Source organism: Haematobia irritans, chromosome 3 (assembly GCF_050003625.1).
Source record: "Haematobia irritans isolate KBUSLIRL chromosome 3, ASM5000362v1, whole genome shotgun sequence".
Classification (NCBI taxonomy): Eukaryota; Metazoa; Arthropoda; class Insecta; order Diptera; family Muscidae; genus Haematobia; species Haematobia irritans.
In genome coordinates, this window is record NC_134399.1 from 132,411,278 (window position 1) to 132,436,555 (window position 25,278).

General features: G+C 30.1%; 1 protein-coding gene across 2 annotated transcripts in view; it reads left to right on the forward strand.

The window, feature by feature from the left end:
• Nucleotides 1-3,427: 3,427 nt before the first annotated feature.
• LOC142228004 (putative cytochrome P450 313a4) overlaps nucleotides 3,428-25,278 on the forward strand; it is a 30,452-nt gene continuing 8,601 nt past the window's right edge. Inside the window, exons 1-3 of one of the 2 annotated variants that reach the window (XM_075298273.1) lie at nucleotides 3,428-3,622; nucleotides 14,163-14,360; nucleotides 14,428-14,616. In XM_075298273.1, the coding sequence (XP_075154388.1) occupies nucleotides 3,469-3,622; nucleotides 14,163-14,360; nucleotides 14,428-14,616 (541 nt within the window). In that variant the 5' untranslated portion in view covers nucleotides 3,428-3,468. The remainder of the gene's footprint in view (nucleotides 3,623-14,162; nucleotides 14,361-14,427; nucleotides 14,617-25,278) is intronic. The other variant, XM_075298274.1, reaches the window with a different exon arrangement.

Consider the following 25,278-nt stretch of genomic DNA (forward strand, 5'->3'; position numbering starts at 1 on the left):
CAACCACGAACCGTAACTGGAAGGATGTGCTTAGATACATTGTAACGGCAGTAGTACCAAAGAAGAAATCGAGAGCCCTACTAGCAATAAGCAGCGGCAGAGAGCAGAAGCCTCCGAAAGAGCCCGACAAGAATTGTGTAAAGTACAATTGGATCAGTGATCTAAGCTGATCGTATGTTTTAATTAAAAAAAAAATTATATTCATATAGCACACTAAAATAGGGCATTGAAATCAAAAAGAAAATGACTAGATTCAGTAACACTTAAAATACTTTGTAAGCCTATGAAAAGAATGAAAGAAATGTATAATGTAATTTACGAAGTAACCCCTAACTGAAATTATGTATATTTATGTTCCAAATGTAATCATATAGACAAGTATATACGGCCGTAAGTTCAGCCAGGCCGAATCTTATGTACCCTCCACCATGGATTGCGTAGAAATTTCTACGAAAGACTTGAGTTAGGTTAGGTTAGGTTAGGTGGCAGCCCGATGTATCAGGCTCACTTAGACTATTCAGTCCATTGTGATACCACATTGGTGCACTTCTCTCTTATCACTGAGTGCTGCACGATTCCATGTTAAGCTCAATGACAAGGGACCTACTTTTTATTGCCGAGTCCGAACGGCGTTCCAAATTGCACTGAAACCACTTAGAGAAGCTTTGAAAACCCTCAGAAATGTCACCAGCATTAGTGAGGTGGGATAATACACCGCTGAAAAACTTTTTGGTGTTCGGTCGAAGCAGGAATGGAACCCACGACCTTGTGTATGCAAGGCGGGCATGCTAACCATTGAACCACGGTGGCTCCACTTGGGTTGATTTACTTGGGTTGTGGTATCTTAAAACTTCTTAACATCGTTTTCTAAATTGTAAGTTAGTCCATACGTGGTATATATTAGACAAAATAGGTAAGTCTACAAATAATTACGACTCGATATGGACTCTTGCACGGAACGTAGAGAGCCAGAAATGAAATATGGGGGTCGCTTATATATAGGGGCTATATACAATTATGAACTTGATATGGGCCAATTTTTTGTGATTGGGGATCGATTTATTTGAGGTTATGGACTTAGTTAGGCATGGTTGTTAACGGCCATATATGTTACTAGCACAATGTACCAAATTTCAACTGAATCGGATGAAATTTGCTCCTCCAAGTGGCTCCAAAACCAAATATCGGGATCGGTTTATATGGGGCCTATATATGATAATGGACTGATATCGAACACTTTCGGCATGGTTGTTAAATATCATATACTACCACCACGTACCAAATTTCAACCAGATCGGATGAATTTTCTTCTCCAAAAGGCACCGGAGGTTAAATCTGGGGATCGGTTTATATGGGGGCTATATATAATTATGAACTGATATGAATCAATTCCGGTATGGTTGTTGTATACCATATACTAACATCACGTACCAAATTTCAACCGAATCGGATGAATTTTGCTCTTCCAAGGGGCTCCGGAGAACAAATCTGGGGATCGGTTTATATGGGAGCTATATATGTAATTATGGACCGATTTAGACCTATTTGTGCATGGGTGTTTGAGGCCATATATTAAAACCACGTACCAAATTTCAACTGAATCAGATGAATTTTGGTCTTCCAAGAGGCTCCGGAGGTCAAATCTGGTAATCGGTTTGTATGGGGGCTATATATAATTATGGACCGATGTGGACCAATTTTTGCATGGTCATTAGAGACCATATATTACCACCATGTACCAAATTTCAGCCGGGTCTGATGAAATTTGCTTCTCTTAGAGGCTCCGCAAGAGAAATCGGGGGATCGGTTTATATGGGGGCTATATATAATTATGGACCGATGTGGACCAATATTTGCTTGGTTGTTAGAGACCATATACTAACACCATGTACCAAATTTCAGCCGGATCTGATGAAATTTGCTTCTCTTAGAGGATCCGCAAGAGAAATCGGGGGATCGGTTTATATGGGGTCTATATATAATTATGGACCGATGTGGACTAAGTTTTGCATGGTTATTAGAGGCCATATACTAACACCATGTACCAAATTTCAGCCGGATCGGATGAAATTTGCTTCTCTTAGAGGCTCCGAAAGCCAAATCGGGGAATCGGTTTATATGGTGGCTATATATAGGTTAGGTTAGGTTAGGTTAGGTGGCAGCCCGATGTATCAGGCTCACTTAGACTATTCAGTCCATTGTGATACCACAGTGGTGAACTTCTCTCTTATCACTGAGTGCTGCCCGATTCCATGTTAAGCTCAATGACAAGGGACCTCCTTTTTATAGCCGAGTCCGAACGGCTTTCCACATTGCAGTGAAACCACTTAGAGAAGCTTTGAAACCCTCAGAAATGTCACCAGCATTACTGAGGTGGGTAATCCACCGCTGAAAAACTTTTTGGTGTTCGGTCCAAGCAGGAATCGAACCCACGACCTTATGTATGCAAGGCGGGCATGCTAAACATTGCACCACGGTGGCTACCGGGGATATATATAATTATGGACCGATGTGCACAAATTTTTGCATGGTTGTTAGACACCATAACATATAACACTGCCATGTACCAAATTTCAGCCGGATTGGATGAAATTTGCTCCTCTTAGAGGGTCTGCAAGCCAAATTTTGGGGTCCGTTTATATGGGGCCTATAAGTAAATGTGGACCGATATGGCCCATTTGCAATACCATCCGACCTACATCAATAAAAACTACTTGTGCCAAGTTTCAAGTAGATAGCTTGTTTCGTTCGGAAGTTAACGTGATTTCAACAGACGGACGGACGGACGGACGGACGGACATGCTCAGATCGACTCAGAATTTCACCACGACCCAGAATATTTACACTTTATGGGGTCTTAGAGCAATATTTCGAAGTGTTACGAACGGAATGACAAAGTTAATATACCCCCATCCTATGGTGGAGGGTATAAAAATACAGTCCACTAACATGTAATTAACCCAGATATGCCGACGGGCCGTTATATTCTGTAGCACACCAACAAGTAGATTAGAAAATGTAAAGCACTGTAAACGCAGAAACAAGAACATAACAGGTGTACTACATGTAGTACGGTCGGCATATCTGGGTTAAGCCCTCCGGCATAATGTTCAAAGCAAATATGCTTTGAACAAATATGCTTTATAGCTAAAATAAATTTCCAAACAATATTCGTTTGGGAGTAAAGAATTTTTTTTGAGTGTATATTCACCACTTTTCTCATCACACTATTGTGTTATTCACTTTGAGCTTGCGTTTAGTTTGCCTAGCATATTGCATATTATTTAGCAGTAATTAAAACATATATATACAGATATTTTTGTGAATTTCATGAACTGCAATTATTTGGAATTATTATTGAATATTAAATGTTTGACAAGAATATCTATAAATATTTCTTACTACGGGCCACCATTGTTCAGTGAATTCGGCGACATTATTTCAAACATATTAAGAGTGCAATTAAAAATGAATTTTTATTGGTATTGTTTTTTAGTCATCCTAATATCTATGTGGCTCCAGAAACGTTGGAATGAACGACATGCCATGGGATTAATAAAATATTTTCCATATAAAAAATACCAAATAGTTTTGGGATTTGGACCTTTGTGGGGATCTAAAGGTAAAGTGTTATTGAAAGTGAAAATGAAAATGAAAAAGGACAACGAAGATATCACAGTCGATTTTTGTGTGTTAAAAGCAAAAATAGCCTAGCAAAACAAAAAAAAATAGTGGAAGTTATTTCAAAAATATTTCTTTCTAAGAGCATTCCATGATTTTGCATAATTATTTTCCTTTAGATCAGTCTTAGATAGATACGCTATTTAGCCGTTTAAAGTAAATCTATGTAAAAAAGTGAAAAAAATAAAACAATGACAAATTCAGAATTTCACTCTCGCTGAGATTTGAACCAATGTCAGTTGACTTTTTCAACTCCAAGTAATTGAAAGTAAATATATTTATAAAAAAAATATATGCCGAAAATAACAAAATAAAAACGCTGTATATTTTAGAAAAAATATTAGATAAACAAGTAAGGAAAGTCTAAAGTCGGGCGGGGCCGACTATATTATACCCTGCAACACTTTGTAGATCTAAATTTTCGATACCATATCACATCCGTCAAATGTGTTCGGGGCTATATATAAAGGTTTGTCCCAAATACATACATTTAAATATCACTCGATCTGGGAGAATTTGATAGACTTCTACAAAATCTATAGACTCAAAATTTAAGTCGGCTAATGCACTAGGGTGGAACGCAATGTTAGTTAGTTCCACAGTGTGGAGCAGGGTATAAATATGGGAAACGTTTAAATCTGAAGCAGTTTTGAGGAAACTTCGCAAAAGTTTATTTATGAATTATCGCTCGATATATATGTATTAGAAGTTTATGAAAATTAGAGTCATTTTTACAACTTTTCGACTAAGCAGTGGCGATTTTACAAGGAAAATGTTGGTATTTTGACCATTTTTGTCGAAATCAGAAAAACATATATATGGGAGCTATATCTAAATCTGAACCGATTTCAACCAAATTTGGCACGCATAGCAACAATGCTAATTCTACTCCCTGTGCAAAATTTCAACTAAATCGGAGCAAAAAATTGGCCTCTGTGGTCATATGAGTGTAAATCGGGCGAAAGCTATATATGGGAGATATATCTAAATCAGAACCGATTTCAACCAAATATGGCACGCATAGCTCCAATGCTAATTCTACTCCCTGTGCAAAATTTCAACTAAATCGGAGCAAAAAATTGGCCTCTGTGGTCATATGAGGGTAAATCGGGCGAAAGCTATATACATAGCATAGGTACAATGCTAAATCTACTCCCTCTGCAAAATTTCAACCAAATTGGGCCAAAACTCTGGCTATTAGAACCATATTATCTATATATATATAAAATTCAATCTATTTTTATACCCACCACCATAGAATGGTGACGGGGGTATAATAAGTTTGTCATTCCGTTTGTAACGCATCGAAATATCGATTTCCGACTACATAAAGTATATATATTCTTGATCAGGGAGAAATTCTAAGACGATATAACGATGTCCGTCTGTCCGCCTGTCTGTCTGTCTGTCTGTCTGTCTGTCTGTTGTAATCACGCTACAGTCTTCAATAATGAAGCAATCGTGCTGAAATTTTGCACAAACTCGTCTTTTGTCTGCAGGCAGGTCAAGTTCGAAGATTGGCTATATCGGTCCAGGTTTTGATATAGTCCCCATATAAACCGACCTCCCGATTTGGGGTCTTGGGCTTATAGAAATAGTAGTTTTTATCCAATTTGCATGCAATTTGAAATCTAAAGGTATTTTATGCCCGTAAAGAGGTGTGCCAAAAATGGTGAGTATCGGTCCATGTTTTGGTATAGCCCCATATAGACCGATCTCCAGATTTTACTTCTCGGGCTTATAGAAACCGCAGTTTTTACTCAATTTACCTGAAATTGGAAATCAAGAGGTATTGTAGGACCACAAATACGTGTGCCAAAAATTGTGGGTATCGGTCCATGTTTTGGTATGGTCCCCATATAAAACGACCTCCCGATTTGGGGTCTTGGGCTTATAGGAACCGTAGTTTTTATCAAATTTGTCTGAAATTGGAAATCTAGAGGTATTTTAGGACCATAAAGAGGTGTGCCGAAAATGGTGAGTATCGGTCCATATTTTGGTATATCCCCCATATAGACCGATTTCACGATTTTACTTCTTGGGCTTCTAGAAACCGTAGTTTTTATCTGATTTGCCTGAAATTGTAAATATTCTGGTATTTTAGGCTCACAAAAACGTGCATCGGATTAAGTTTTTATCGGTCAATTTGGTAATGCCTCCATATAGACCGACTTCACTTCTTGAGGGTGTAGAAGGCGCACTGAACATGAAAATTGCTTGAAACTCAATGTAAAATTTCCAGATTTTACTTCTACAGATTTAAGATTTCAAATCAAGACGTTATTTTATAATTTTCTTGCACGCTTACAAGAGATGTTAATGATTCCTCTAAAACTCAAACAAAAATGGTTCTTATAAATCCAGAATCTGATATAGTCCTCATAGGTGAAATCTTTAAATTTATCTTCGGGAAGTGTCCTCAAGTCCTCAAGCCCTCCTGAAATTTCAAAGGAAACCCTAATATTTGGTTCATGGTGGTGGGTATTTAAGATTCGGCCCGGCCGAACTTACTGCTGTATATACTTGTTGTTTATTTGTTTATTTGTTTGATTGTTTTTGTTTGTATTGTCCGAGTTGGCTCCGAAACGGCTGAACCGATTTACTTGAAACTTTCAGAGATCGTAGGGGGCGTTCATGTGTGAAAATAAGGTACCTCATTTCTTGACACCTGGTCGCGGAGGGGGACCTCCCCTTTGTCGGACTTTTTGGAAAATTGGACCAAAGTTGTCCGATTTGCTTGAAATTTTCATTGAAGGTTGGGGTTGGCATCTAGACAAAAATCCGCTATATTATTTTTCGATATTTGGTCGGGGAGGGGGATCACCCCTTTGCCCGATTTTTTTAAAGTACAGTGAAAACAAAACTAAACTCCGCCGACTGAAATTTTACGGAAAAAATGGGTGAGGTTATAATATTTATATCAGGTTCCTGATTTTTTAATAAAAAATAAAAGGGCACAGGGAGACATCTGCTTCTCTTAAGTACATACAGAGAAACAATTAAACTTTACCGAGTTACTTGAAATTTACAGAGGACTGGGGATAGGTTACGATATTAATAGTTGATACCTGATTTTGTGATATTTGGACGGAAGGGAGGCCAACCTTTAGGCTTATAATTTGCTTGACATTTCTGGGTCGTTTAGAAAAGATACGCTACATCACTTTTCAATATTTGGTCGGGGACGAGGTCCTCCTCAAAAACTGCAAAAAAAAAAAACAATTTTTAGTTTTCTTAAAATTTACAAAGGCAGTGGGGCAACGAAGAGGCAACCTTCCTTGCCCCACCCTTGAAGGGAAGTTTCAAGAATTTTTTTCAAGGTTAGGGGTGCTATTCACTACGGTGTTTGTCGATATTGTATCGGGGAAAGTGACGTCCCTTTAAAACAATAGAGCAAAATTTAAACATCTCCGATCTACTTGAAATTTTTAGGGAACGTGGGAGGAGGTGATTAAATTTATACATGATTTTTAAATTAGTATATGATTTTACGATATCTGGTTGGGGAAGGGGAAAATTGAAATAAACTTTGTCGATTTACTTCGATAGAATTTATAGGGACCATTGAGTAGTTTCGAAATTAATATAGGGTACGTGATAGTCCGATATCAGGTCGGAGTGGTGCGAAGGTGGGGAGAGGGTTCCCTTTTGTCCGTTTTTTGTTTTGTTTTTTTCTTAAATTGAAAGTAGAGGGTTGTCGGTAAATGGGAACTCCGTACATAATTTTATGATTTTTGCGCAGCCTTCTGCCAGACTTTTTTTAAGTAAAGAACTTAAATTTACATGAAATTGGTAGCCAACGTAGAGGGTGCATCATTTTCCAACATTTTAGCAAATGTTAATGTGGTAAAATTTTTTACTACATTTGCTTTTTCCGATTTATTGTTTGGGAAACAGTAATTCTTTGTATGTTATTATAATATAGTGCTTAATTTTCAGATATGGTGAGGAGAAAGACAACTTTCCTTGAAAAAACACATCCACAAGAAATATAGAAGATTGTCCAAATACTTGAATACAGAATATTATTTATTGGAGGAAAGGGTACACCCTCTCCCCGACATTTTGGAAGGGGAGAGGGTGGAATGGAAGCTATATCTAAATCTGAACCGATTTCAATAAAATTTGGCACACTTGACTATAGTACTAATTGTTCTTCTTGTGCAAAATTTTCAGCAAATTAGGGTAAAACTCTGGCTTCTGGGGCCATATAAGTCCATATCGGGCGAAATATATATATATATATATATATATATATATAATATATATATATATATATATATATATATATATATATATATATATATATTATATATATATATATATATATATATATATATATATATATTTACATATATATATATATATATATATATATATATATATATATATATATATATATATATATATATATATATATATATATATATATATATATATATATATATATATATATATATATATATATATATATATATATATATATATATATATATATATATATATATATATATATATATATATATATATATATATATATATATATATATATATATATATATATAGATATATATATATATATATATATATATATATATATATATATATATATATATATATATATATATATATATATATATATATATATATATATATATATATATATATATATATATATATATATATATATATATATATATATATATATATATATATGGGAGCTATATCCAAATCTGAACCGATATCAATAAAATTTGGCACACTTGATTATAGTACTAATTGTTCTTCTTGTGCAAAATTTTAAGCAAATTAGGGTAAAACTCTGGCTTCTGGGGCCATATAAGTCCATATCGGGCGAAATATATATATATATATGGGAGCTATATCAAATCTGAACCGATTTCAATAACATTTGGCACACTTGACTATAGTACTAATTGTACTTCTTGTGCAAAATTTAAGCAAATTAGGGTAAAACTCTGGCTTCTGGGACCGTATTAGTCCATATCGGACGAAATATATATATGGGAGCTATATCTAAATCTGAACCGATTTCTTCCAAAATTCTGAACCAAAGCATAAACTTGTGCCAAATTTGAAGTAGATTGGACTAAAAGTGCGATCTAGACTTTGATTACAAAAATGTGTTCACGGACAGACGGACATGGCTATATTGACTCTGGAGCCCACCCTGAGCATTTTTGCAAAAGACACCATGTGTGTATTTCGTCTCCTTCTGGGTGTTGCAAACATATGCACTAACTTATAATATCCTGTTCCACAGTGTGGCGCAGGGTATAAATATATAGAAATACATTTTTCAGAAATAAAATATTGAAAAAATTCAATTGAAATAAAATTTTGCAAAAAAAAAAAAAGCTGTAGTAATAAGAGGAACTTTAATTTTCTATAGAAATAAAATTTTGAGAAAATTGTATATAGGAATAAAATTTTAGGAAAATTTTTTTATAGAAAAAAAATTTTGAGAAAATTTTCTATAGAAATAAAATATTGAAAAAATTAAATTAAAATAAAATTTTGAGAATTTTTTTAGAAATACAATTTTGAAAAAAAAATTAGAAATACAATTTTGAAAAAAAAAATAGAAATACAATTTTGAAAAAACAATTAGAAATACAATTTTGAAAAAAAAATCTATAGAAATAAAATTTTGATTGATATATAATTTGAGAAAATTTTCTATAGAAATAAAATATTGAAAAAAATTAAATTAAAATAAAATTTTGCGAAAAAATCTATAGACATAAAATTTTGAGAATTAAAAAAAAAAACTAGAAATACAATTTTGAAAAAAAAAATCTATAAAAATTTTAAGAAAATTTTCAATAAAAAAAAAAAAAACATATTGAAAAAACATCTATAGAAATAAAATTGGAAGAAAAATTTCTAAAGAAATAACATTTTGAAAACATTTTCTATAGAAATAACATTTTGAGAACATTTTCTATAGAAATAAAACTTTGAAAATTTTTCTATAGAAATAAGATATTAAAAAAAAAATTGACAAAATTTTCTATAGAAATAAAATTTTGAGAAAATATTTTGTAGAAATAAAATTTTGAGAAAATGCTCTATAGAAAAAAATTTTGAGAAATTTTTCGATAGAGCTAAAATTTTTAAAACATTTTCTATAGAAATTAAAATTTCAGAAAATTTTCTATAGAAATAAATTTTTGACAAAATTTTCGATAGAAATAAAATTTTGAAGTATTTTTTTTAGAAATAAAATTTTAACAAAAAATTTTATATTCATTTTATTTATTTATTTGCAAGATTAGATTTATAGTATAATATAAGAATAATATTAGAAGGAGAAGTAGTATTGACCATAGAGGCCATCAAGTAACTAATATAAATTAAATTATAATTGTTTTATATGATCACATTGGATTGCGAATTTTTTTTACACCTCCAAGAAATTGTCCCTAATAGAACAGATAATAATATGTGATATTGCAAATACTGAAATAAATTTGTAAAACAAAATAGTAAAACATCTCTTTCGAAGAAAACATTTTTTTTCTACTACCCACAAACATTTTTGCGAAAACTTCAAAATGAAGAGTTTTTAAGTTGGTAGATTTTTGGTAAAATTTTCTTCAAATTTTGGTAGATTAATTTTAGCATGAGTGGCCACCGTGGTTATATTTCCGTATACAAATATTTAAATCTGAAACAATTTGTAGAAATTTTTTTATGATACTTCTACAAAATCTCCCGAAAAAAACACTTTGTGCCAAATTTCACCAAAATCGATTACTAATTACGACCGGAATCCTGCGAACAACAAATACATGAACAGACGGACAGCAAGGCCTAGATCGACTCAGGAAGTGATTCTGCGTCAATCGGTATATATTTTATGGTAGGGACATCTCATTTTAAATTTTTGAGTCAAAAAATTTTTAGCATCGCCAATGGCAAACATTTTTATACCCACCACCATAGAATGTTAATGGGGGTATAATGAGTTTGTCATTTCGTTTGTAACACATCGAAATATCGATCACCGACTATATAAAGGATATACATTCTTGATCAGGGAGAAATTCTAGGACGATATAAACATGTCCGTCTGTCTGTTTGTCTGTTGTAATCACGCTACAGCTTTCAATAATGGCGTCGATGACGAAGAAGGGCTATATCACTCCAGGTTTTAGTATAGCCCCCATATCAACCGGCGCCCCGAGTTAGGGTCGTGGGCTTCCAACAACCGTATTTGCTATTTGATTTGCCTGAAATTGGAAAACTGGAGGTATTTTAGGACCACAAATAGCCGTCCCGAAAATAGTTTGTATAGGTCAATGTTTTGGTACAGCTCCATATAAAGGGTGATACGGTCAAAATTTGGTCAAGGGAAAACGCGTGTAAATCGGTGAAATCGTTTATTTAAAAAATCAAATTAAATTTCTTTTTCAAGTTCAATTAGTATAAAATTCAGGAAAAATATTCAGTTAGGCTTTCGCTTTTCCAAATCCGAATTGCCGCGCCTCACGCTTGATACCTGCCATCAGATTTTGTACAGCCACCTTGTCCACCTTCTTCGCCGCAGAAAGCCAGTTTGCCTTGAACTGCTGCTCGTCCTTAGCAGTTTTTTTGGTCTTCTTTAGGTTCCGCTTGACAATAGCCCAGTATTTCTCAATTGGACGGAGCTCTGGCGTGTTGGGAGGGTTCTTGTCCTTGGAAACCACCTGCACGTTGTTGGCGGCGTACCACTCCATGGCCTTTCTACCGTAATGGCAAGATGCCAAATCCGGTCAAAACAGCAGACGTTTATTGAAACACTCTTTCACGTAAATTTCTTGGTTGACAGTCCCGGAAGCTATGAAAATGCTGCTTTTCAAGCCACAGGTACAGATGGCTTGCCAAACCAGATATTTCTTTGCGAACTTTGACAGTTTTATGTGCTTGAAAATATCTGCTACCTTTCCCCTTCTTTTTGCCGTATAAAACTCCTGTCCCGGAAGCTGCTTGTAGTCGGCTTTGACGTAGGTTTCGTCGTCCATTACCACGCAGTCAAACTTCGTCAGCATCGTCGTGTACAGCCTCCGGGATCGCGCTTTGGCCGTCGTATTTTGTTTATCATCGCGATTTGGAGTCACTACCTTCTTGTAAGTCGATAGTCCGGCTCGATGCACGGTTGTAGACGACACCCAGCTTATTTGCGGCATCTCGGAGAGAGAGGTTAGGGTTTCGCTTGAAACTACCGTCAACTCTATTTGTCGTCTCAGCGGCTTCCGGTTTTCGATTTCCCCCCGATCCAGACTTCCTGGCTGTCGACAAACGTTCCCCAAACACCTTATATTACATTTGTATCGGTTGATTTGGCAACTTTTAGCGATTTTGCCAGCTTTGAGTGCAAGTAGCTCGGATTTTCGCGATGCGCGAGCAAAATTTTGATACGCTGCTCTTCTTGCTTGGACGGCATTTTGACAACTGAAGAGTGAATTCCAAAATCAAAATAGGAGCAACATTCTACACACACACACCTTCAAAATGAGGGGTGTTCAGGTTTTTTAAATGCAAAATTGAAAGAAAAACGTCAAGTTTATATTGACCAAATTTTGAACGTATCACCTTTTATCGGTTCACTTTTACGTATAACCCCCATATAAAGGGACCCTCAGATTTGGCTTGTGGAGCCTCTAACAGAAGCATATTTCATCCGATCCGGCTGAAATTTGGTACATGATGTACCAAATTTCATCCGATCCGGCTGAAATTTAGTATATCGTCTCTAACAACCATGCAAGAATTGGTCTATATCGGTCCACTTTTACGTATAGCCCCCATATAAACGGACCCCCAAATTTGGCCTGCGATTGCTCTAAGAGAAGCAAATTTCATCCGCTCCGTCTGAAATTTGGTACATGGTGTTAGTATATCGTCTCTAACAACCACGCAAAAATTGGTCCATATCGGTCCATAATTACATATAGCCCCCATATAAACCGATCCCCCGATTTGGCTTGCGATTGCTCTAAGAGAAGCAAATTTCATCCGATCGGGCTGAAATTTGGTACATTGTGTTAGTATATGGTCTCTAACAACCATGCAAAAATTGGTCCACTTTTACGTATAGCCACCATATAAACGGACCCCCAAATTTGGCCTGCGATTGCTCTAAGAGAAGCAAATTTCATCCGATCCGGCTGAAATTTGGTATATGGTGTTAGTGTATGGTCGCTAACAACCACGCAAAAATTGGTCCATATCGGTCCATAATTACATATAGCCCCCATATAAACCGATCCCCCGATTTGGCTTGCGATTGCTCTAAGAGAAGCAAATTTCATCCGATCGGGCTGAAATTTGGTACTTTGTGTTAGTATATGGTCTCTAACAACCATGCAAAAATTGGTCCATATCGGTCCATAAGTATATATATATGGGGTCTATATGCCGATCCCCAGATTTGACCTCCGGAGCCTCTTAGAGGAGCAAAATTCATCTGATCCGGTTGAAATTTGGTACGTGGTGTTAGTATATGGTCTCTAACACCCATGCAAGAATCGGTCCATATCGGTCTATAATTATAAATAGCCCCAATATAAATCGATCCCCAGATTTGTCCTCCGGAGCCTCTTGGAGGAGCTAAATTCATCCGATCAGGTTGAAATTTGGAACGTGGTGTTAGTATAAGTCCATGCCATAATTGGTCCATATCGGTCTATAGTTTTATATAGCCGATCCCCAATCAAACAAAAATTGGTCCATATCGGTTCATAATCACGGTTGCCACTCGAGCCAAAAATAATCTACCAAAATTTTATTTTTATAGAAAACATTGTCAAAATATTATTTCTATAGAAAAATTTGTCAAAATTTTATTTCTATAGAAAAATTTGTCAAATTTTTATTTCGATAGCAAATTTTGTCAAAATTTTATTTCTATAGAAAATTTTGTCCAAATTTTATTTCTATAGAAAATTTTTGTAAAAATTTTATTTCTATTCAAAATTTTGTCCAAATTTTATTTCTATACAAATTTTACTTCTATAGAAAATGTTGTCAAAATTTTATTTTGTCAAAATTTTATTTTGTCAAAATTTTATTTCTATAGAAACTTTAAACTTAATTATATACGTATTTAATCGGCCTTTTTTTTTAGTTTAATATATACCACGTATGGGCTATGTGGTATATATTACGGAGTTAGGAAGTTTTAAGATACCTTTCCAACGGCAAGTGTTACTGCAACCCAAGTAATTCGATTGTGGATGGCAGTCTTCAGTAGAAGTTTCTACGCAATCCATGGTGGAGGGTACATAAGCTTCGGCCTGGCCGAACTTACGGCCGTATATACTTGTATATTTTATAGAAGGCCAATTTTGGCAGTTTATTCATGATTCAAGAAGAATAAAAATAACAATAACTAAAAATTATTTGATTACTATATAAACCCCTTTTCGTTGCTATTGCATTAAAATAATTTTAATTTTAAATTTTCTCTAATACAGTCCTCCTGAAGAAATTTATTGAAGTTGCTGGACAAGGGCAAAACGTAATTCAATACTCTGGACCACAAATTCTGTTTTTTACTAGTGACCCGGAAACCCTTAAGGATATTCTCACTTCAAAACTTTGCATAAGTAAACCCGAAATCATATATAGTGGAGTAGTGCATTCACTTGGCAATGGATTAATTACGGCACAAGGTATAATTTAGATTTAAAGAACAACACATACAAAAAGATTAAATGAACTAATTTCTCTTGAATATAGGCAAGTATTGGACTAGACAACGAAAAGTTGCAAATGGTTCATTTAAAATTGCAAATATGATTTCATTCTTACCCATATTCAACGACAACATAACTCCTCTATTCGATACTATCGACGAGTGCATTGCAAATAATAGCAAAACTCAACTTTTATATGTCATACGAGAATACACTCTCAGAACTGCTTTTGGTGAGTAATGAATTTTATATAAACTGCTGCGACCATGTAAACTATATCTCTTAGATGTCGTGAAAGAAATTCTAAGATTGGCCTAAATTTCGCTCCCATGTTATAACCAGAATGCAATCACAGTTGCCACAGTTGGTAGAATTTCTATAGAAATAAAATTTTGACAAAATTTTCTATTGAAAAAAAAAAAATGTTGACAAAATTTTGTATAGAAATAAAATTTACACAAAATTTTTATAGAAAACAAATTCAAACAAAATTTTCTATAGCAACAATTTTTTTTTTGAAATAAAAATTTGACAATTTTTCTATAAAAAAAAAAACAAGTAAGGAAAGTCCGACTATATTATACCCTGCACCACTTTGTAGATCAAAATTTTCGATACCATATCACATCCGTCAAATGTGTTGGGGGCTATATATAAAGGTTTGTCCCAAATACATACATTTAAATATCACTCGATCTGGAAGAATTTGATAGACTTCTACAAAATCTATAGACTCAAAATTTAAGTCGGCTATGCACTAGGGTGGAACACAATGTTAGTAAAAAACAAGTAAGGAAAGTCTAAAGTCGGGCGGGCCGACTATATTATACCCTGCACCACTTTGTAGATCTAAACTTTCGATAAATATAAAATTGATAACATTTAATAAATTTTTAGTAAAATTTGCTTCAAATTTTGGTGTCAACCGTGCACAGATGCCAAAATATTACTCCGATTTATGTAAAGTTTTGCATTGGGAGTAGAAGTGGCATCCTTACTGTATATGTTAATTTTGGTTCAGTTCAGATCACGGTTGCCACTTTTGGTAGAATTCTACCAAAAATTGTAGATTTTCACTGTTTCTGGTAGATTGACAGAATTCTTACTGTGGTAGATTGACAACATTTTCCAAAAAACAAGTAAGGAAAGTCTAAAGTCGTGCGGGGCCGACTATATCACTAGATCACAAATAACAAAATTTTCTCTGTTATTTGTTTCTAGCATACTTTTTCCCATTGATTTTGACCTACTAAACACGAAAATGAGTTTAAAAAAATTTTCTGTCGATTGGTTTTCGAGATACAAATTTTTGAACTTTTTTTTATTTTTGGAGGTACACTTACAATTTTAAGCATATCTTTGACCTATTTGATCCTACTACTACTCAAATTAAAGAAAATTGAGCCGTCTACAACTCATTCTCAGAAAATTTTCAAATCGGGTAAGTAGTTTGGATGTTGGCGGCTTAAAAAGGTTAAAAAACGGCGTTTTTTTAGTAAAAATGTGGCAGAAAAAACCATATAAAAATTCATATAAAATATAAAACACGATGCTAACATCAATTTTGGTTTTTTGCGTATAGCTGAAATTTTTACAAAAATTAAAAAGAAAAGGATTAGAACCTTTATAAATGGGGTACGAGCCCAGTAGTTTAATTAGCTTATCTTTTTGTAATAAGTATATTTTGGTGTACGATGCAATTTTAAGGAAACTTCGCAAAAGTTTATTTATGATCTATCGCTCGATATATATGTATTAGAAGTTCAGGAAAATTAGAGTCATTTTTACAACTTTTCGACTAAGCAGTGGCGATTTTACAAGGAAAATGTTGTATTTTGACCATTTTTGTCGAAATCAGAAAAACATATATATGGGAGCTATATCTAAATTTGAACCGTTTTCAATCAAATTTGGCACACATGACTAAACTACCAATTGTACTTCTTGTGCAAAATTTCAAGCTAATCGGGATAAAACTCTGGCTTCTGGGTCCATATAAGTGTATATCGGGCTAAATCTGAATCGATTTCAACCAAATTTGGCACGCATAGCTACAATGCTAAATCTACTCCCTGTGCATTTCCCGTCGTCACTGCTTAGTCGGAAAGTTGTAAAAATGACTCTAATTTTCCTAAACTTCTAATACATATATATCGAGCGATAAATCATAAATAAACTTTTTCCAAGTTTCCAAATTGCTTCAGATTTAAACGTTTCCCATATTTATACCCTGCGCCACACTGTGGAACAGGGTATTATAAGTTAGTGCATATGTTTGTAACACCCAGAAGGAGACGAGATAGACACATGGTGTCTTTGGCAATAATGCTCAGGGTGGGTCCCTGAGTCGATATAACCATGTCCGTCTGTCCGTCTGTCCGTCCGTCCGTCTGTCTGTGAACACATTTTTGTGATCAAAGTCTAGGTCGCAATTTAAGTCCAATCGCCTTCAAATTTGGCACATGTTCCTAATTTGGGTCAGAATAGAACCCTATTGATTTTGGAAGAAATCAATTCAGATTTCGATATAGCTCCCATATATATTTTTCGCCCGATATGCACTAATATGGACCCAGCTGCCAGAGTTTTATACCGATTTGCTTGAAATTGTACAAACATAACACTTAGTCGTATAGTCAAGTGTGCAAAAGTTGATTGAAATCGGCTCAGATTTAGATATAGCTTCCATATATATGGAGCTATATCTAAATCTGAACCGATTTCAATAAAATTTGGCACACTTGACTATAGTACTAATTGTGCAAAATTTTAAGTAAATTAGGGTAAAACTCTGGCTTCTGGGGCCATATAAGTCCATATCGGGCGAAATATATATATGGGAGCTATATCTAAATCTGAACCAATTTCTTCCAAAATCAATAGGGTTCTATTCTGAGCCAAAACACATACTTGTGCCAAATTTGAAGTCGATTGGACTAAAACTGCGACCTAGACTTTGATTACAAAAATGTGTTCACGGACAGACGGACATCGCTATATCGACTCAAGAGCCCACCCTTAGCATTTTTGCCAATGACACCATGTGTCTATCTCGTCTCCTTCTGGGTGTTGCAAACATATGCACTAACTTATAACAGGGTATTATAAGTTAGTGCACAGTGTGGAGCAGGGTATAAAAATTATGACAAAATTTTATATAGAAATGAAATTTTGACAAAACTTTTTTATAGAAATAAAATTTTGACAAATGTTTCTATGGAAATAAAATTTTTACAAAATTTTCTATAGAAATATAATTTTGACTAAATGTACTATAGAAAAAAAATAAGACAAAAGTTGCTATAGAATTAAAATTTTGGCAAAATTATATATAAAATTTTGAAAAAATGTTCTACAGAAAAAAAAATTGATAAAATGTTCTACAGAAATAACACTTTGACAAAGTTTTCTATAAAAATAAAATGTTTACAAAATTTTCTATAGAAATAAAATTTTCTACACAAATAAAACACAATTACAAAATTTTCTATACAAATAAAATTTTGAACACATTTTCAATACAAATAAATTTTTGACAAAATTTTCTGTAGAAACAAAATTTTGACAAAATTTTCTATAGAAATAAAATTTTGACAAAATTTTCTATAGAAATAAAATTTTGACAAAATTTCCTATAGAAATAAAATTTGTACAAAATTTTCTATAGAAATAAAATGTTGACAAAATTTTCTATAGAAATAACATTTTGACAAAATTTCGATAGAAATAAAAGTTTGTCACTGAGTTCACTTTGGGTTGCGTGAATTACCCGAATTTATTCTGATAATTGGTTGATAGTTTTGCTGCAAGTAGAGGATGCTGATGAGGAATGTGGTAATTCCGAAACTGCTGTATATCCAACTATCTTGCAGTCTATAGGGCTTTGCCCAAATTAAATTTGACAAGCATACTTTTCCTCTGTTGGTTAAGCTTCACTTGTAGTTTAATCAACGCATGGTTTTAAGCTGAAATCAAAAACAACAATAATAAATACAATTTTGTAAAAATAGAAATTAAATTTGGACAAAATTTTTTATAGAAATAAAATTTTGTAAAAAATTTCTATATGAATAAAATTTTGACAAAATTTTCTATAGAAATCAAATGTTGACAAAATATCGATAGAAATAAAAGTTTGTCAAAATTGTCTATAGAAAAAATCTTTTTTCAAAATTTTTCTGTGAATATAAAATTGCGACAAAATTTTCTATAGAAATAAACGTTTGTCTAAATTGTCTATAGAAATAAAACTTTGTCATTTTTTTCTATAGAAATAAAATTTTGACAAAATTTTCTATAGAAATAAAATTTTGACAAAATTTTCTATAGAAATAAAATTTTTACCAAATTTTCTATATAAATAAAATTTTGACTAAATTTACTATAGAAAAAAAAACATGACAAAACTTTCTATAGAATTAAAATTTTGGCAAAATTATAAATAAAATTTTGAAAAAATTGTCTGTAAAAAACATGATAAAATGTTCTACAGAAATAACACATTGACAAAGTTTTCTATAAAAATAAAATGTTTAAAAAATTTTCTATAGAAATAAAACTTTGACAAAATTTTTCTACAGAAATAAAAAAATACAAAATTGTCTATACAAATCAAATCTTGAACAAATTTTCTAAACAAATAAATTTTTGAGAAAATTTTTTAAAGAAACAAAATTTTCTATAGAAATAATATTTTGTAAAACTGCCTATAGAAATAAAATTAAAAAAAAAATAAAATTTTGACAAAATTTTGTATACAAATAATAAAATAAATGTCAAATACAAATAATTTTCTATAGAAATAAAATTTACACAAAATTTTCTATAGAAAAAAATGTTGACAAAATTTTCTATAGAAATAAAAGGTTGACAAAATTTCGATAGAAAAAAAATTGTGACAAAATTTTCTATAGAAATAAACGTTTGTCTAAATTGTCTATAGAAATAAAATTTTGTCAATTTTTTTCTATGGAACTAAATTTTTGACAAAATTTTCTATAGAAAAAAAGTTTTGATAAAATTTTCTATATAAATAAAATTTTTACTAAATTTACTATAGAACAAAAAACTTTGTATAGAACTAAATTTTTGGCCAAATAATAAATAAAATTCTGAAAAAATTTTTCTATAGAAAAAAATTTGATAAAATGTTCTACAGAAATAACACATTGAAAAAGTTTTCTATAAAAATAAAATGTTTACAAAATTTTCTATAGAAATAAAATTTTGACAAAATTTTTCTACAAAAATAAAACAAAGTTTTGACAAAATTTTCTATAGAAATAAAATGTTGATAAAATTTTCTATATAAATAAAAATTTTACAAAAATTTTTACAAAAAAAAAGACAAAACTGTCTATAGAATTAAAATTTTGGCAAAATTATGAATAAAATTTTGAAAAAATTTTCTATAGAAAAAAAATATTGATAAAATGTTCTATAAAAATAAAACTTTGACAAAGTTTTCTATAAAAATAAAATGTTAACAAAATTTTCTATAGGAATAATATTTTGACAAAATTTTTTTACAAAAATAAAAAAAAAATACAAAATTTTCTATACAAATAAAATCTTGAGCAAATTTTCTATGCAAATAAAATGTTGTAAAAATTGCCTACAGAAATAAAATTTTGTCAAAATTGTCTATAGAAATAAAATTTTGTCAAAATTGTCTATAAAAATAAAATTTAAACACATTTTTCTATAGAAATAAAATTTTTACAAAATTTTCTATAGAAATAAAATTTTTACAAAATTTTCTATAGAAATAACATTTTGACAAAATTTTCTATAGAAATAAAATTTTGACAAAATTTTCTATAGAAATAAATTTTTGACAAAATTTGCTATAGAAATAAAATTTTGACAAATGCAAATAAATTTTTGAAAAAAATTTCTATAGAAACAAAATTTTGTCAAAATTTTCTATATAAATAAAATTTTGAGAAAATTTTCTATAGAAATAAAAGTTTGTCAAAATTATCAAAATGCAAAAAAAAAATTAAAAAAAATTAAGAAAATTTTCTGCAAAAATAAAAATTTTCTATAGAAATAAAATTTTGGCAACATTTTCTATAGAAATAAAATTTTGATAAAATTCTCTATAGAAATAACATTTTGACAAAATTGAAATAAAATTTTGACTAAATTTACTATAGAAAAAAATCATGACAAAACTTTCTATAGAATTAAAATTTTGGCAAAATTATAAATAAAATTTTGAAAAAATTGTCTGTAAAAAAACATGATAAAATGTTCTACAGAAATAACACATTGACAAAGTTTTTTTTTATAAAAATAAAATGTTTAAAAATTTTCTATAGAAATAAAACTTTGACAAAATTTTTCTACAGAAATAAAAAAATACAAAATTGTCTATACAAATAAAATCTTGAACAAATTTTCTATACAAATAAATTTTTGAGAACATTTTCTAAATAAACAAAAGTTTCTATAGAAATAATATTTTGTAGAACTTGCATATAGAAATAAAATTAAAAAAAAAAATAAAATTTTGACAAAATTTTGTATACAAATAATAAAATAAATGTCAAATACAAATAATTTCTATATAATTAAAATTTACACAAAATTCTCTATAGAAAAAAATTTTGACAAAATTTTCTATAGAAATAAAAGGTTGACAAAATTTCGATAGAAAAAAATTGTGACAAAATTTTCTATAGAAATAAACGTTTGTCTAAATTGTCTATAGAAATAAAATTTTGTCAATTTTTTTCTATGGAAATAAATTTTTGACAAAATTTTCTATAGAAATAAAATTTTGATAAAATTTTCTATATAAATAAAATTTTTACTTTACTATAGAACAAAAAACTTTGTATAGAACTAAATTTTTGGCCAAATAATAAATAAAATTCTGAAAAAATTTTTCTATAGAAAAAAATTTGATAAAATGTTCTACAGAAATAACACATTGACAAAGTTTTCTATAAAAATAAAATGTTTACAAAATTTTCTATAGAAATAAAATGTTGACAAAACTTTTCTACAAAAATAAAAAAAAGTTTTGACAAAATTTTCTATAGAAATAAAATGTTGATAAAATTTTCTATATAAATAAAAATTTTACAAAGTTTTCTATAAAAATAAAATGTTTACAAAATTTTCTATAGGAATAATATTTTGACAAAATTTTTTTACAGAAATAAAAAAAAACTACAAAATTTTCTATACAAATAAAATCTTGATCAAATTTTCTATGCAAATAAAATGTTGTAAAAATTGCCTATAGAAATAAAATTTTGTCAAAATTGTCTATAGAAATAAAATTTTGTCAAAATTGTCTATAAAAATAAAATTTAAACACATTTTTCTATAGAAATAAAATTTTTACAAAATTTTCTATAGAAATAAAATTTTTACAAAATTTTCTATAGAAATAACATTTTGACAAAATTTTCTATAGAAATAAAATTTTGACAAAATTTTCTATATAAATAAAATTTTGACAAAATTTGCTATAGAAATAAAATTTTGACAAATGCAAATAAATTTTTGAAAAAAATTTCTATAGAAATAAAATTTTGTCAAAATTTTCTATATAAATAAAATTTTGAGAAAATTTTCTATAGAAATAAAAGTTTGTCAAAATTATCAAAATGCAAAAAAAAAAAATTAAAAAAATTAAGAAAATTTTCTGCAAAAATAAAAATTTTCTATAGAAATAAAATTTTGGCAACATTTTCTATAGAAATAAAATTTTGATAAAATTCTCTATAGAAATAACATTTTGACAAAATTGAAATAAAATTTTTACCAAATTTTCTATATAAATAAAATTTTGACTAAATTTACTATAGAAAAAAATCATGACAAAACTTTCTATAGAATTAAAATTTTGGCAAAATTATCAATAAAATTTTGAAAAAATTGTCTGTAAAAAAACATGATAAAATGTTCTACAGAAATAACACATTGACAAAGTTTTTTTATAAAAATAAAATGTTTAAAAATTTTCTATAGAAATAAAACTTTGACAAAATTTTTCTACAGAAATAAAAAAATACAAAATTGTCTATACAAATAAAATCTTGAACAAATTTTCTATACAAATAAATTTTTGAGAACATTTTCTAAATAAACAAAAGTTTCTATAGAAATAATATTTTGTAGAACTTGCCTATAGAAATAAAATTAAAAAAAAAAATAAAATTTTGACAAAATTTTGTATACAAATAATAAAATAAATGTCAAATACAAATAATTTCTATATAATTAAAATTTACACAAAATAGAAAAAAATTTTGACAAAATTTTCTATAGAAATAAAAGGTTAACAAAATTTCGATAGAAAAAAATTGTGACAAAATTTTCTATAGAAATAAACGTTTGTCTAAATTGTCTATAGAAATAAAATTTTGGCAATTTTTTTCTATGGAAATAAATTTTTGACAAAATTTTCTATAGAAATAAAATTTTGATAAAATTTTCTATATAAATAAAATTTTTACTTTACTATAGAACAAAAAACTTTGTATAGAACTAAATTTTTGGCCAAATAATAAATAAAATTCTGAAAAAATTTTTCTATAAAAAAAAATTTGATAAAATGTTCTACAGAAATAACACATTGACAAAGTTTTCTATAAAAATAAAATGTTTACAAAATTTTCTATAGAAATAAAATGTTGACAAAACTTTTCTACAAAAATAAAAAAAAGTTTTGACAAAATTTTCTATAGAAATAAAATGTTGATAAAATTTTCTATATAAATAAAAATTTTACAAAGTTTTCTATAAAAATAAAATGTTTACAAAATTTTCTATAGGAATAATATTTTGACAAAATTTTTTTACAGAAATAAAAAAAAACTACAAAATTTTCTATACAAATAAAATCTTGATCAAATTTTCTATGCAAATAAAATGTTGTAAAAATTGCCTATAGAAATAAAATTTTGTCAAAATTGTCTATAGAAATAAAATTTTGTCAAAATTGTCTATAAAAATAAAATTTAAACACATTTTTCTATAGAAATAAAATTTTTACAAAATTTTCTGTAGAAATAAAATTTTTACAAAATTTTCTATAGAAATAACATTTTGACAAAATTTTCTATAGAAATAAAATTTTGACAAAATTTTCTATAGAAATAAAATTTTGACAAAATTTTCTATATAAATAAAATTTTGACAAAATTTGCTATAGAAGTAAAATCTTGACAAATGCAAATAAATTTTTGAAAAAATTTTCTATAGAAATAAAATTTTATCAAAATTTTCTATATAAATAAAATTTTGAGAAAATTTTCTATAGAAATAAAAGTTTGTCAAAATTATCAAAATGCAAAATAAAAATTTAAAAAAAATTAAGAAAATTTTCTGCAAAAATAAAAATTTTCTATAGAAATAAAATTTTGGCAACATTTTCTATAGAAATAAAATTTTGATAAAATTCTCTATAGAAATAACATTTTGACAAAATTTTCCATAGGAAATAAAACTTTGACAAAATTTTCTATAGAAATAAAATGTTGACAAAATTTTGTATAGAAATAACATTTTGACAAAATTTCGATAGAAATAAAAGTTTGTCTAAATTGTGTTTGGTAAATTATTTTGGGCTGGAGTGGCAATAGTAACTGCGGTACAAAGTGTTCATTATTATCTACAGTGAACAAACTATTTACGCGATATTAAGGACAAACTTCTTTAAAATAATGAACATTTAATTAAAAGAAGGTTAATAATAATTGTATAAAAACAAGTATATACAGCAGTAAGTTCGGCCGGGCCGAATCTTAAATACCCACCACCATGAACCAAATATTAGGGTTTCCTTTGAAATTTCAGGAGGGCTTGAGGACTTCAGGACACTTCCCGAAGATAAATTTAAAGATTTCACCTATGAGGACTCTATCAGATTCTGGATTTATAAGAACCATTTTTGTTTGAGTTTTAGAGGAATCATTAACATCTCTTGTAAGTGTGCAAGAAAATTATAAAATAACGTCTTGATTTGAAATCTTAAATCTGTAGAAGTAAAATCTGGAAATTTTACATTGAGTTTCAAGCAATTTTCATGATAAGTGCGCTTTCTACACCCTCAAGAAGTGAAGTCGGTCTATATGGAGGCATTACCAAATGGACCGATAAAAACTTAATCCGATACACGTTTTTGTGAGCCTAAAATACCAGAATATTTACAATTTCAGGCAAATCAGATAAAAACTACGGTTTCTAGAAATCCAAGGAGTTAAATCGGGAGATCGTTCTTATGGGGGCTATACTAAAATATGGACCGATACTCACCGTTTTCGGCACACCTCTTTATGACCCGAAAATACCTCTAGATTTCCAATTTCAGGCAAATAGGATAAAAACTTCGGATTCTAGAAGCCCACGAAGTAAAATCGGGAAATCGGTCTATATGGGGGCTATACCAAAATATGGACCGATACTCACCATTTTTGGCACACCTCTTTATGGTCCTAAAATACCTCTAGATTTCCAATTTCAGACAAATTGGATAAAAACTACGGTTTCTATAAGCCCAAGAAGCAAAATCGGGAGATCGGTCTATATGGGGGCTATACCAAAATATGAACCGATACTCACAATTTTTGGCACACGTATTTGTGGTCCTACAATACCTCTCGATTTCCAATTTTAGGTAAATTGAATAAAAATTGCGGTTTCTATAAGTCCAAGACCCCAAATCGGGAGGTCGGTTTATATGGGGACTATATCAAAACCTGGACCGATATAGCCCATCTTCGAACTTGACCTGCCGCAGACAAAAGACGAGTTTGTGCAAAATTTCAGCACGATTGCTTCATTATTGAAGACTGTAGCGTGATTACAACAGACAGACAGACAGACGGACAGACGGACATCGTTATATCGTCTTAGAATTTCTCCCTGATCAAGA